This window comes from Mandrillus leucophaeus, unplaced genomic scaffold (genome assembly GCF_000951045.1).
Source record: "Mandrillus leucophaeus isolate KB7577 unplaced genomic scaffold, Mleu.le_1.0 Scaffold13, whole genome shotgun sequence".
NCBI lineage: Eukaryota > Metazoa > Chordata > Mammalia > Primates > Cercopithecidae > Mandrillus > Mandrillus leucophaeus.
Window position 1 is genome coordinate 8,709,966 of NW_012101254.1, and position 12,659 is coordinate 8,722,624.

At 54.1% G+C, this 12,659-nt stretch overlaps 1 protein-coding gene across 1 annotated transcript in view; it reads right to left on the reverse strand.

Annotated features, from left to right (window-relative positions):
- Nucleotides 1-12,659, reverse strand: part of KLHL29 (kelch-like family member 29) — a 247,132-nt gene that overhangs the window by 65,491 nt on the left and 168,982 nt on the right. The window contains exons 3-4 of the mRNA XM_011972723.1: nt 4,203-4,344; nt 649-1,161 (exon numbers count right to left, since the gene is read on the reverse strand). Of these exons, the coding sequence (XP_011828113.1) occupies nt 649-1,161; nt 4,203-4,344 (655 nt within the window). The remainder of the gene's footprint in view (nt 1-648; nt 1,162-4,202; nt 4,345-12,659) is intronic.

Sequence of the window (12,659 nt, forward strand, 5' to 3'; positions counted from 1 at the left end):
GGCTGGGGGAAGAGGGTTAACTGAAGGCTGAGGCTGGAGGTGCTCTTTCCCAAGGTCTCACAAAGTCACCCCTGGATCCTTGAAACGAAACATTCAAGTGCCTCAAGATGGTCTGGGAACGTCTCCTGGGCCTAACTAAATTGCCTTGGGCACTGCTCTCATCTGATGGCATGACCGAGGGTGCTTTCCCTGGGAAGGACACAGTTCATGCTCTGAATTTCCTCGTGGGTGGAACATGGAGAAGGCCCCAAAAGGGACTGTTCTGTGGTGCCCTAAGAGTGGATGACTCTCACCCTTTTGCATCTTGGCCTGACCTTGGGGGTTGGAGGTGAGAATGGCCAGGGCTTGGGCTGGAGGGGGCGGGCTCTGGGCTTTGCAGGCTCTCCCTTCCTTCCTCTTCCTGGGCTCCCTCTTCTTACCCAGGTGCATTTCCCCACCTTCCTTGTCCCGCCCTCCACACTTTTCCCCTCCTTCCCCCATCTCAGGCCAGTTGTCTTGGGCAGGCAGAGGCTCCACTGCAGCCTCTGGGTTGGGGAGGCCAGTGAAGGAGCTGGCATGAAGCACACTCCTGTCCCGGTGGTGTTGCAGTGACCGCGCAGGGAGGTGCAGACGCAGGCCTGTGGGCAGGCACGTGGCAGCAGGACTTACCTCTGGGGTGCCCTGGGTCGGTGAACTCATACTTCCCCACGCCAATGGTCCGCAGCATCTGCAGCCCGTGGGCCGAGTCAGTTGTGGGGGGCCCATTGGTGGCAGGGGCACCACTGGGGAGAGTGGCGGACGGCTGGGCTGGCGGCGGTGGAGGCAGCAGGGGCCCTGCCATGTGGCCGTTGCCCACAGCGGTGGGTCCTGGGCGGGCCACCTGCCCCACACCGGGCAGTGTGGACACGGCCAGGGGCTGAGGGCTGGCATACAGGGCCTGGGCGGGCATGTTCACCACCACGCTGCTCAGTGGCTGAGAGGGCGGCTGAGGGAGCGAGTAGTGGCCTGGCATCAGCGGGAGTTGGGGCCCCACGTGGGGAGGCAGTGAGGGGGTCACCCCAATGACCGGGGCCTGGACGTTCACAGCCGGGCTGAAGGTGGGAGGCTGGGCCACTCCATAGGAGTGTGCGATCAGGGTGGGCTGGTTCCCGGCGGCCACCGTGGTCACCCATGGCCCTGTGCCTGCAAGGGAGATGGAAGAAACGTCATCTGCCGGTTACATATTCACTCAACAAACACTGACCACCCCAGGCCCTGCACTGGGTGCTGGGTCACAGAGGTGAATGAGACACCTGCGAACAGGAACTGACCGATTAGGAATCTGTGATCGTGGCAGCCCAGGATAAGTGTGCTGGGGGTCTATGAACAGCTATTGGGGCTCAGAGGAGGAAGCAAGGCATGCCTGGGAGAGGTGAGAGGCAGCAGAGCAGAGAGAAGGAAGCAGAGCCCTTTGAGAGACTTGGGGACTTGGGTTCCACTCTCAGCTCTGCCACTTAGTAGTTAAGAGCCTCAGGAGCAAGTTCTTTTTTATTTTATTTTTTGAGACAGAGTCTCACTCTGTTGCCCAGGCTGGAGTACAGTGGTGTGATCTCAGCTCACTGCAACCTCCACCTTCTAGGTTCAAGTGATTCTCCTGCCTCAGCCTCCTGAGTAGCTGGGATTACAGGTGTGCACCACCATGCCTGCTTAATTTTTGTATTTTTAGTAGAGACGGGATTTTTCCATGTTGGCCGGGCTAGTCTTGAACTCCTGAGCTCAGGTGATCTGCCCACCTCAGCTTCCCAAAGTGCTGGGACTACAGGTATGAGCCACCGCGCCTGATCTCAGCAAGTTCTTATTTCCTCTGAGCCTCATTCTTCTCATCTATTAAATGCAATTAGCAATACCTACCTCGGGGGACTACTGGGAAGAACTGAATGAGGAAGATGTATTTGGAAACAAAACAAAACAAAACAAAACTAGCAGAGTGTCTGGCAGGTGGTGAACGCTCCATAAATGCTGGGGTTTCTCCTCCCTTTCTGCAAGCTCGTCTCTGAAGGAGGCAGGGGAAGGGGATGGTGGAGACGGGGGTGTTCGCTGGGCCCTCAGGTGAGGGCACTGGAGCCTGGTCCTCGCAGGAAGGGAGGGGCCCGGGTGGGGGACGTGTGGAAAGGCTGGCCAGGCCTTGCTGGGGAGGGCGGGCCTTGTGCTAGGCAATGTAGACACGGCCAGCCCTGGGGGAAACAAGAGAACTCCACTTTAGTCCTTAAGAAAACTTTGGCTGAACAAGGTGGGGTCCAGATACACCTCTTGAGAGCCGACGCAGAGGCGAGGTCAGCTGTGCCAGGCGGGGTGACCTAAGGGGGCTTGTGAGGGAAACTGGGAGACACCATGACAGGGAAGGCCAGTCTGGGCTGCCTCTGACTGAATGAGCCTGGGGCCAGGTCTCCATGGCCCAAATGCTACCTTGGCTTTCACAGCTGCTCTGGGGTGGCAGCGTAGACTGAGGATGGGGAGAGAGAGGGAGTAGGGGGCAGAGGGCCACTCAGCACCACAAGCCCCACAGGATAGAATGTGGAGCTGGGAGCTCCCTCTCAGAAAGAAAATGGCGCCAACGTGGGGCAGGAGCTAAGATGGCGGGTCACTACCAGACCACTGTCCAAGGGAGAGCCACTGGCTGGTGGTGAGGAGCGAGGCTCAGAGTCACACAGACCACGGTACGAGGCCTGGGTCGCCCCTTCCCAGCCGAGGGACCGTAGGCCCAAGCTTTTCCCGAGCCAGTTCCGTAAGCATTGCGATGATGCACAGAACAGGACACGCGATACATGTGCAACACATATTTATGATTTTGATAATGAGAGAGGTCAGGGAGAACTGGAAGCCAAGAAACTTCAGTGAAGTCATGGCAAGATTCTAGAACGGGCTGCTGATGAGAACTGTCCCCAAACCTGAAGAGGGGAGGTGGTGTCATTATGAGCCAGCCTGGGTGTCTTAGGCACAAGGCATGTCATCCCAAGCTCTGCTCTTTCCAGGATTAGCCAGGGAGCCTGGAAAAATGCGTCACAACTTCAGAGCACAATGGGCGGGGCCCAGGGGACTCTGTGGCAGAGACACAGAGACACAGTGCCATGGAGGTGATTTACTTATGATGTGGTGAATGGTCCAAGGGTACAAGAGACCTAAAGAGAAGTCTCTAGTTATATGTGGCAAGCTCCCAGCATTTTAATCCGTGACTTGGTCCTGACGTGGAGTCTGCAGGGAACATAACTGGGAGGGGTGGGGTCAGCAACAGAAGCTGGTGTCTAAGAGATCCTAACAGCAAACAGGGGGACACTGATGAGGACTTGCTATTGGGTCCCCAAACCCAGCTGCCTAAGCCCAACTGTGAGGACATGAACAGGGGTAACTGTAGCTGCTGGGGCATCTTGGGGTGCTGTTTAGGCAGCATGTGACGTGGCTACTAGCTGAGCAGAGATGAGACCAGAGGTGCTGAAGGAAGCACGTGCTGGGCAGACCACTCATGGGCTATTTGCATTGAGTTCTGGACGCTGCACTTCAAGAGGGATGCAGGGGGCAGAGCAAAGCCCTGGAAGGCAAAGGGCCTGGAATCTATGGGCTGTGGGGCATGGCTGAATAGCCTGGGGTGTTTATCCTAAGACTTTGAGAGGGGCATGAAAGGGGTCTCCTGGCACCTGTGGGGCTGTTGTGTGGAGGGGCAAACTGAGGTGTTCTGTGGATCTTAAGGGGGGGCTCTGGGGCCAACGGGAGATAAAAGAGAGGGCATTCATTATGGCTGGAGCTGTCCAAAGAAGGGCTGGGATGTTGTATGAGCTGGTGAGTTAATTCCCAGTTCCCGAGGGTAGAACACCCCAGTTGTCATACAACCATTAGCAAGGAAAAACCTTACTGGAAGGCATGTCTCGAGAAATTTGTTATGAATCAGAGTACCCAGGTTTGGGAATGATGATTCAAAAGAATCCGGAGCCAATTCAAAGTCACCCCAATAATGTCATTCTCACTTCCTTTGCTCTCTGGAGTCCTTGAGTAGCAGAGAAAGAAGTAGAGAGACAGCTCCTTCACAGGGAATTACAACACACAGTGCCTTTCCCCCTGAACCTGACGAGGGGGCTTCTGACCCTGACAGGGTCAAGACCTGCTGTGCAGGAGTTGGGGTCCCCAGGAAGCCTCCAGCTTCTCACCAAGCCCTGGGCTCAGTCGTTTCTATCTGCCGACGAGGGACATACCTGGATTGTCACTCTCCCTCATCTGTTTGGAGGGTGGCTCATCAGTGTCCCAGGGTGTGGACTGATTGATAGGCGTCTGCCCCCACCGGATGCTGGTCGCCAGTCCCTGGGACTGACTGTCTGCCTTGGAGATGCCAGGAGCCTGTGGGAAGCAGATGAGGAGGTGAGCATGGCCTGGCCAGGGACCATTCTCCAGAACAAGACTCCCTAGGAGGGACCTAGCCTCCAAAACAAGCCTCCCGTTGCCTAAGCTTCGCCCACTGAGCACAGGGTCAGAGACAGAGCCTACTATGGTTCTGCCATAGTAGTAGCAGCTGGGACCTCTGCTAAGCTCCTGCCTCTAGGAACACCCAGGCCAGTGCCTCCCTGGACACCCTCCGTGGCCACTCACTCTACCAGCCCTATCACAATGGGAAGAGCGTTCTGAGCTATGAGATGGGATCTCCGGCCCTCGGACCATCCACAAACCACAGCCACACAGATGCTACCAACTTATCAGGGCATGTGCTGAGCACTGTGTGCCCAGCCCAGCCTCTGTGTCACCACTGGCTGGCTCTTGGACACAGGAGAGGACAGCTTTCCAAGGGGCCACCGGCAGGTAGCAGGTGAGGGACTTTATACCTTTCCCATCCTGCCCCTACCTCAGCCTCTGAGGCCCAGTCGTCCTATGGAGGAGGCGTGGGGAAGGTGGGAGCTGAGGCCCATGGCAGGGACAGCTCAGATACTGCTCCTAGGTGGACGGTGGGACCCTCAGCTCCTCTGTGCAGGAAGGAGGCAGGCTTTCCGCTCTGTGAGCCCACTCTTTAGCTCAGATTTGCAGATGAATGAAAAAATAAACCTCAGAGTGAAAAAACAAAAACAAAACCAAAAACCACCAGGACAGCATTTGTCTCCCTGAGCCACAGCCTTATAACGGAATATTATATAGCTATCAAAAATCATGTGTGAAGAATTCTTGATGACAAAATGCTTACACTATAATGTTTAATGAGAAAAACAGGCCCCAGAATGACACACAAATGGCCTATGCAAACACACCTGTGTCAGACAATATATGTAGGAGGGAAATGACCAAAATGTTAGCAGGGATGTTATTCTTGGGTGAGGGGATTATGGGTAACTTATTTTATTATCTATACTTTTCCGTATTTTCCTTTTTTTTTTTTTTTTTTTTTTTTACTATGGCCATTATATATATAGGCAAAAAACAAACAAACAAATGAAAATACTCCTGGAAACATGCTGGAGACGTTGGGATAAGATACCTGGGATATGCGGGGGTGTGGGTGTCAGGACAGGTGGCCCTGGGAAGAGTGAGCACAGTTCCTCAGAGCACAGCCAGAGCCCAACCAGGTGTGGGATGAGGGGTGGATACGGATGCCCACCAGGAACAGCCACAGAAGAACACAGGAGCCTCCAGGGGCATCTGCAGGCCTCTCAGGTGAGGACCATGGTCCTTACCGTGACTTCTGATGAAACCTGACCCAGGAACCCAGCTGGTGGGAGACAGGGCCTGCTGCTGAGCCCCTCTGACCAGAGTGGCTCTCCTGGGTTCTGTGCCAGGCACAGAGAGGGGGTGTGGATAGGGAGGCTGGGCAACACTTGGGGCTTTGACGCATAGTGCAGACGACACACAGCGCCTCCATAAGGGCCTGATGGAGGAGCGGGAGCCGTATCCCATTAGGACCTGTGGGCTGCGCTCCGCTAATTGCATCAGGCTGCACTTTATCTCTGGCCTGCATTTCAGATGCTTTGCTTCTGTGAACAGAGCAAGAAACAAAGGAAAAGGCTGAATCTCCTGAGAAAAGAACAATTCAAGGGACAAGCTTCCTTATCAGAGGGCCTGCCCCATTTCTATCTGTGGGACAGGCAGAAGCTGGGAGGAGAGGGGGTTGGGGACTTCGCTGCACTCACTCATAGTCTTAGGGAACAATAGCATGGTTTTTCCAGCCTTCTCCAAATAGACAGCTTTTAACGTGTGCCCTGTCTGAAGGGTCTATCCACTCTGCAGCCTTCGTTGTATTTCCAGGCTCTCAGGTCCTGGTGGCTCAGAGGTAGGGAGACTGCTTTCCTCGGAATCAGAGGCATCCGAGGGAGAAGGAGCCTATGCCAAGTCCCATGCCGTCCCCGGGAGCAAAGTGTGAATGCTAAGATCCCAGCCTCATGACCAGCACTCCCTTCACGGACAGCGCAGAAGCCCCTCCTGCCTGGAGGAGGTGCTGCAGCCTCTCTCCGCCTGCGGGATCCTGGAGGTGTCCCAGGCAAGAGGCTGTTGAGGTTTTCAGCATCCTCCGCCAGACACTCTTCTCCCCTCTTGAATCACACTCCGGCCTGGCAACTTGACAGGGAAGGGAAGCTTCTGGAAACTTGCCCTGGAATAGCCCCTGCCTCCAGGAGAGGAGGTTGGGGTCTCCTCAAGTTTGGGTCCTCATATTCTGAGCACTAAAACTTCAGGAGTTCCAACGGTCACCCTAAAATCGTTGGAGTTTCTGAACTTGAAAAAATCTCACTTTTCCAACACAGATTGCTCAGCCCCTTGGCTTCAGAGCACTCCTGCCGCTCATTCATTTAGTTTGTTTCTTCTGCCTTAGGTCTGTATCGGGCACCGCTCTAGGCACTGGGGATGCGGATGACCGAGACTCAGCCCTGCCCTCAAGTGGCTGCTGCGTCACAGTGGGAGGACTCGATACATGAACAGCTTGAGGCAAAGACGCTGGGGTGTCCCGGGTGTGCAGAGGCGGGCCCAGATGGGCTGTGAGCAGGCGAAGTGGGCTACAACCGGCCTGCTATTTGGCTGTGTCGTTCATGAATACTACAAGCAATTTCTTATGTATAAGAAAGCAGCTCTGTGGTGAGAACCAAAAGTCTTTTTTTTTTCTTCTTTAGGAAAGATACACAAGGCTACCCATTTTCTACTAAGCACTCACAACATCTGAAGCTACAAGCAACCTGTAGTTCAGGAATTTTATTTATTTTATTAAAATAATGCAATGACATTCCTTCCTCCACTTTCTCCAGAAAAAACCTGGACACGGGGTGTGCCCTTTGCCGAGGAGCCTGGGCCCCCGGGTGGGTGACATGCAGTGCCACTGGTGATGTGCGTCAGCGCAGCCTGACCACAGCCCCCTCTTGCAATGAGTTCCAGGCCCTCAGTAAAGCCACATGGTCCCTGGGTTCTGGAAGCTTCTAGGGGACCATGTTCAGGTCCGTGGGTCCAGCTCTGAGCCCAGCTCCTGCTAACTCTTTCCTCCCATGGTTCACAATCCCCGCAAGCCCAGGCCACCCTGATTTCCATGCCTCCTGGTCGGGGGGTGCTGATGACACAAGAATGCCATGAAAACCAACCAGGAGAACTTAGCCTGGGCAGCAGGGAGGAAGGCAGAGTTGAGCAAGCCTCACCTCATGCCCTCCCCCTGCCATCATCTGGGACACCAGTGAAGCCACCCAGACCTTTGGCCGTTCCCCAGTGTTCCTTGCCATGCCTTCTGCTCCACTGACATGATGGCACTTGGCAGAGAGAGGCAGACCAGGAGAGCCTCTCCGTGCCTGGCCCCACGGAGTGGGCCTATCTGCCCATCATCGGGCCTGAGCAGGCTTCTCTTGGCTTTCCTTTAATGAGATGCTAATGGGATGCATCATTAACGCAGACGCTTTTTAAACCCTGAGCTCTTGTAAATTTTCAAAGGTCACAGTTTTATGGCAGCTGACAGCATCCTGCTTCTTTCGGCAACTGAAGAACACTAAAGACCCAGGGCCTGTATGGTTGAAGCTCTCTGTGAGGCAGTGCAGAGTGGGAGGCACCTGCTGACCATGGGGGCTGGGGGCCTCCACACTGCAGCAGTCTCAGAGGACACGTGGGTTCACTCCACCAGCTTGGGGGGAACCAGCCGTGCACGGCCCACAGAGCTGCTCTGAGGGACCTGCTTAATTTAGGGAAAAGTGTGTAGGGCCGTAGGTGGTGTGCAATGAAAGATGCCTAGTAGAGGGCGAGGGGCTGACACTCACCCGGGGAGGCAGGAGCAGTGGATGCCCATGGGGTACCCTTTGCTCAGCGGGCTGTGGACCCAGGAGTCTGTGACACACAGCCCCGAGATGCTTTTGCTAATTTGTCCGCCCAGAGGAAACCCCTTTTTCTACTTTGCAGAAAGGTACCGCATAGACTAGCAGTGTCCTGCATGGCAAGGGAGGTTTGAGGTTTGAGAGATGGCAGGGACTCCCCTGGGGTCCTCCCAGGCCTCGCTTGTTCTCACCTCTACTCTCTGTGCACCCAATGACCACAGTACTTAGCGCACTACCCCCAGGACCTTGTTTCTGCCCCATCTTTGCAGGCAAAGCTCGATAACTCCAAGAGGGCAGGGTCTCTGAGCTACACTGTTGGCCAATGGAAGAAGCATGCATCACTGTTGGCTCGATGAATGAATGAATGCACAGGGTAGATTCCAGGGAGAGTGAATGACACGAGTCACAGAGCAGAGCAGTGAAACAGCACGGTTCCCTCACTGGGGGGGCTGAGGTTTCCATATCATGGGGGCCGTGTATGCTGGGGCCCTTAACACCGTTGTCCTGGATGCTGCTGGAGCCCTGGATGGCCCAATCCACTGACCAGCAGAACCCGTCAGCCCCTCCGGATGCCTGGATACGATCAAGGCATGGACACTGAGGGGTGACTACTGCCTCTGTTGAGCTGGGGGGACCTGGGGGAGTCTCCTGGAGAAAACAGAACACAGCACCCTCCACTATTTGCCCAAGGATGTCAGAAGAGGGTGAATCAATGAAGCCTCGAGAAGAAGCTTCCAGAAGAGATGGGCTGGGGCTGGGCCACAAAAGCTAGGCAGGATTCAATCTGGCAGATGGATTGGGGCCCAAGTCACCAAAGGACCCCATAGCAAACAGTGCATTTTCAGCCTAGATACATCTGGCAGAGACAGGCTTCAGAGTCCACTTCCGGGGTACACATGGGCCTTTTCTGGAGGGATGATGATGCCAGCACCCACAGCTCTCTCCTGCCAAGGAAACTGTCTCCCAGACCGGAACCTGCAGGCCACGATGCCCTGTACCATGTGGTGCAGACACGGCTGGCAGGGTGGCCTTCTGCTGAGCATCACTGAGCACCCTCTCTGGGCCAGAGGCACCACCAGGTACCAGGGATCCGTACTGGGCAAAGTCCTGCCCTGGAGGAATTTACAACCAGTATAATGGGACACCTGCACCAGGGAGCCGTGGGGGTGACACAGGCTTGGAGAGAGACCCAAAGGAACAGACCCATGATGTTGTCTCACTCCCACCCCTGTTAACAGAGAGACTGGTGCTACCGTTAAGAAAAGGTACAGTAAAATCACGACGAAATGCAAAGGGGAGACCAGACCAGGGAACATGGGGAGAGAGAACACTGCACACATGCAGGCCACGGGGCTCCTGGAACTGCTACAGTGGAGCCTTCAGCATAGCACGGAGCTTCCATGTAGCCAAATTAAAACACACACACACACACACACATGTGCGCACACACAGTCCTGTGACTCTTTTGACATAGTATGTCAGATGCGACACTATGACAGTCCTGGGCCTATGTTTTTAAGAGGCTTGAAGCTTCTGCCTTGGTATCTTAGACCCTCCAGACCATCAGCAAATCAGATGAACATCACCAAGGGTTACTAGTCAACATCATGGGCTCAGCAGAACTGTTCAGCCAAGCTCTCTCAGAATTCCTGTGCACAAATTTGGGAGATATTATAAAATGTGTCATTTACAGCCACTAAAAAAGAAACAGGTAAAAAAAAAAAAAGGGATACACAGTCTACTGTGTATCTTACTATTTTGTATATATTGCAAAATAGTAAAGGGTAAAGTCATTTGTGCCTTATCCTGGACATAAAAATGCACAGTGTTACATGCATCTCTTTGCGTTCTGTAGAGGATTGGGGGCAGCATAAATATAGTGGGACTCTAATTACATAAATGCCAAAACTAAAGTTAGTGCAGCATTTCCCTAACACAGCCCAGCTGGGTGGTGGGTGTGAAGTGGTCTTGGATGAAAACTTGAGGAGCCCCAGGGAGGACAATGCCGGGGGTAGCCTGGAGTTCCCTGTACCTGGAGCTTCATCTGGAGCCTTGTTTGCATCTCTGGACTCCCCACAACACCCAGCTCATTTGGGGAAGACAAGCTTTGGTGTGCCCATCCCACCCACCTGGCTCTGGGTTCTGATGGCTCCTTCTGGCAAGGGATGCTCACATGCGCTGGCCCTCCCTGCAACTCTGGCATGGTTCTGATTGCCCCACGCGTTTGGAACTCCCTACGTCAGAAAACTTGCTCTACCAGCTTCCCTTGCAGCTAGGGCATGGCATGTGACCTGTAACTCAAACCCACTTAGGTGAGACTGCAGTCTGGAAAGCTGGGTGACATGAGGAGGCCAGCACTGCTCAGAATCCATGCTCTGCAGAGGCTGGTGGCAGAGGAACAGGGATTTGGGAGCACATGGGTGGGGGAGGCTCTAGTGTCCTCAGCCCAGCACTGGGGGGTGAATGCTGTCATTTCCTTTTTCTTCTCACTCTGCAGGGTTATTCCCAGGGCTCTTCTGAGAATAGCAAGAGCAAATTTGCACAGTGCTCCTAGCAGAAGTGCATTTGTTGCAGGCACCTCTGACCACCGGGCCCTGGCTTGCCCTGGGGGGAATCATATCACACCAGATATGAGCTCCAGGAGGGGGCATCGCTGGGCAGACCATTCCCTGCAAAGAGTGGATATTTCACTTTCTTTCAGCTTCCCTCCCTCTGCAGGGCACTTGAGGTCTTCATGGTGCCAGGTCCACCTGTGGGGAATGATGGCATCCAGCTTTTGGCAAACATATTCAGACCAGGGTGTTGGGGACTGAGCACGTGGGCCTCTCAGGGGCTCTTGCACTACAAAGGTGAAGCCCCAGGAAGGCAGTTCTTACTTGAAAGGAATTACGTTCCAATGGTAGAAAGTCAGGCTTGGGGAGATATCTTGGTGTCTGGGATCTTTCAGATGACAGCTCATAGGTTTATAGCTGGGCTGTTAGGCTTTCTAGTGTTGGCAGGTTATCACTGAGAACACTGATTCCAAGATCACTTAGGGAGGGCTTCCGACCACCACCACGGGGATCTCCAATGTGAGTGCACAAAAGCAGCATCTGGAAGACTAGAGGAATGGAAGTTTCTGGACCCTACCCTGAAGGTTCTGATTCAGTTGGTGTGGGGTGAGGGACCCCAAAATGTGCCCCTTTAATAAACCTACAGGGGATGCTCGGCAGGTAGTCCATGGACTCGCTCTGGGGATCAGTGAAAGTCTTCGCGTTTAAGTTCTTGGGCCTGTGCATGGGGACCGCGGGGTTGATGCTGCTCATCAGGTGCTGACTGGGGGAGTTCTGGGTCTTGCTTATGTGGCTCATGGGAACCAGCTCCTTGGCGAGGCCACTTCTGAGGACTTCTGCTGAGCCTAGGTTTCAGGGGGTCAGAAGGACATGTTGAGAGCCGCCAAAGCTGGAAATCTGTGGTCTCTGGGAAGCGCAAATGACATTTACAGTTCTCTCCGTTCTCATTTCCTGATTGCTACTGAACTACAAATGAGAAGACAATCGCAGTCAAATCCCTACGTGGGGCCAGGGGAGGTCTCCCGAGCCCCACCTGCCCTCATTAATGAGGCTGCCCTCTCTGGCCCCCTGGCCCCAGGTCTGCACCCTCAGCCTCCCCTTCAGAGCCCTGCCATAATGCGCTCCAGTGCCTGATGACATTTCTAATAATACTAACCAATGATGTGTTAAATTGAGACACTTCTGGCTCGCATGCCGGAAACTGCATGATGGTTTAAAGGACCAGTGCTTACCTTTCTCTATCAATTTGCTGCTAAATTACTGCTTTCGGAGCAACTTACAGAAAAGTAATTCTTTATTTAAATTTTAATTTCAATCTTGTCATTTAAAATATATATTCAGATTCCAATCATATTACAGAATATGATGATGTCTTTGGAGGCTAAATGGTCCTGCTGAGAGCCTAGGTGGGGACAGAGGGCGTGATGGGGCAGGTGGTAGGAGGGGCTGAGTAGCAAGTGAGAGACAGAGGACAGGCTTGGTGAGGGCAGCCACGTGCTGGGCTGGAAGCTACAACCGCAGATCCCGTCTGGGCCCCAGGCCTGGCCCTGTCCTTGCCCTGTGATCCTGGGCTTGGACCCTCCCAGCCCCGAGGGTCATCTGTAAATACTTTAAGTGGAAACCACCAGTCACTTCCTATGCCCTTTCTCACTGGATCACCGTGAAGACCCAAGCCATAAACGGATGCCAGGCACAGATGAACTGGTCCTCCCTGGCCAGCCACTGTCCTAACAGCCTCTTCCACGCCAGGTGCCAGCATGTGCTGATTTCCTTCCATGACGAATTCTGCGTTCTTACCTTCATTTCACAGATGAGAGTAATAAGGCCCAGAGAAGCTCAAAAGTAC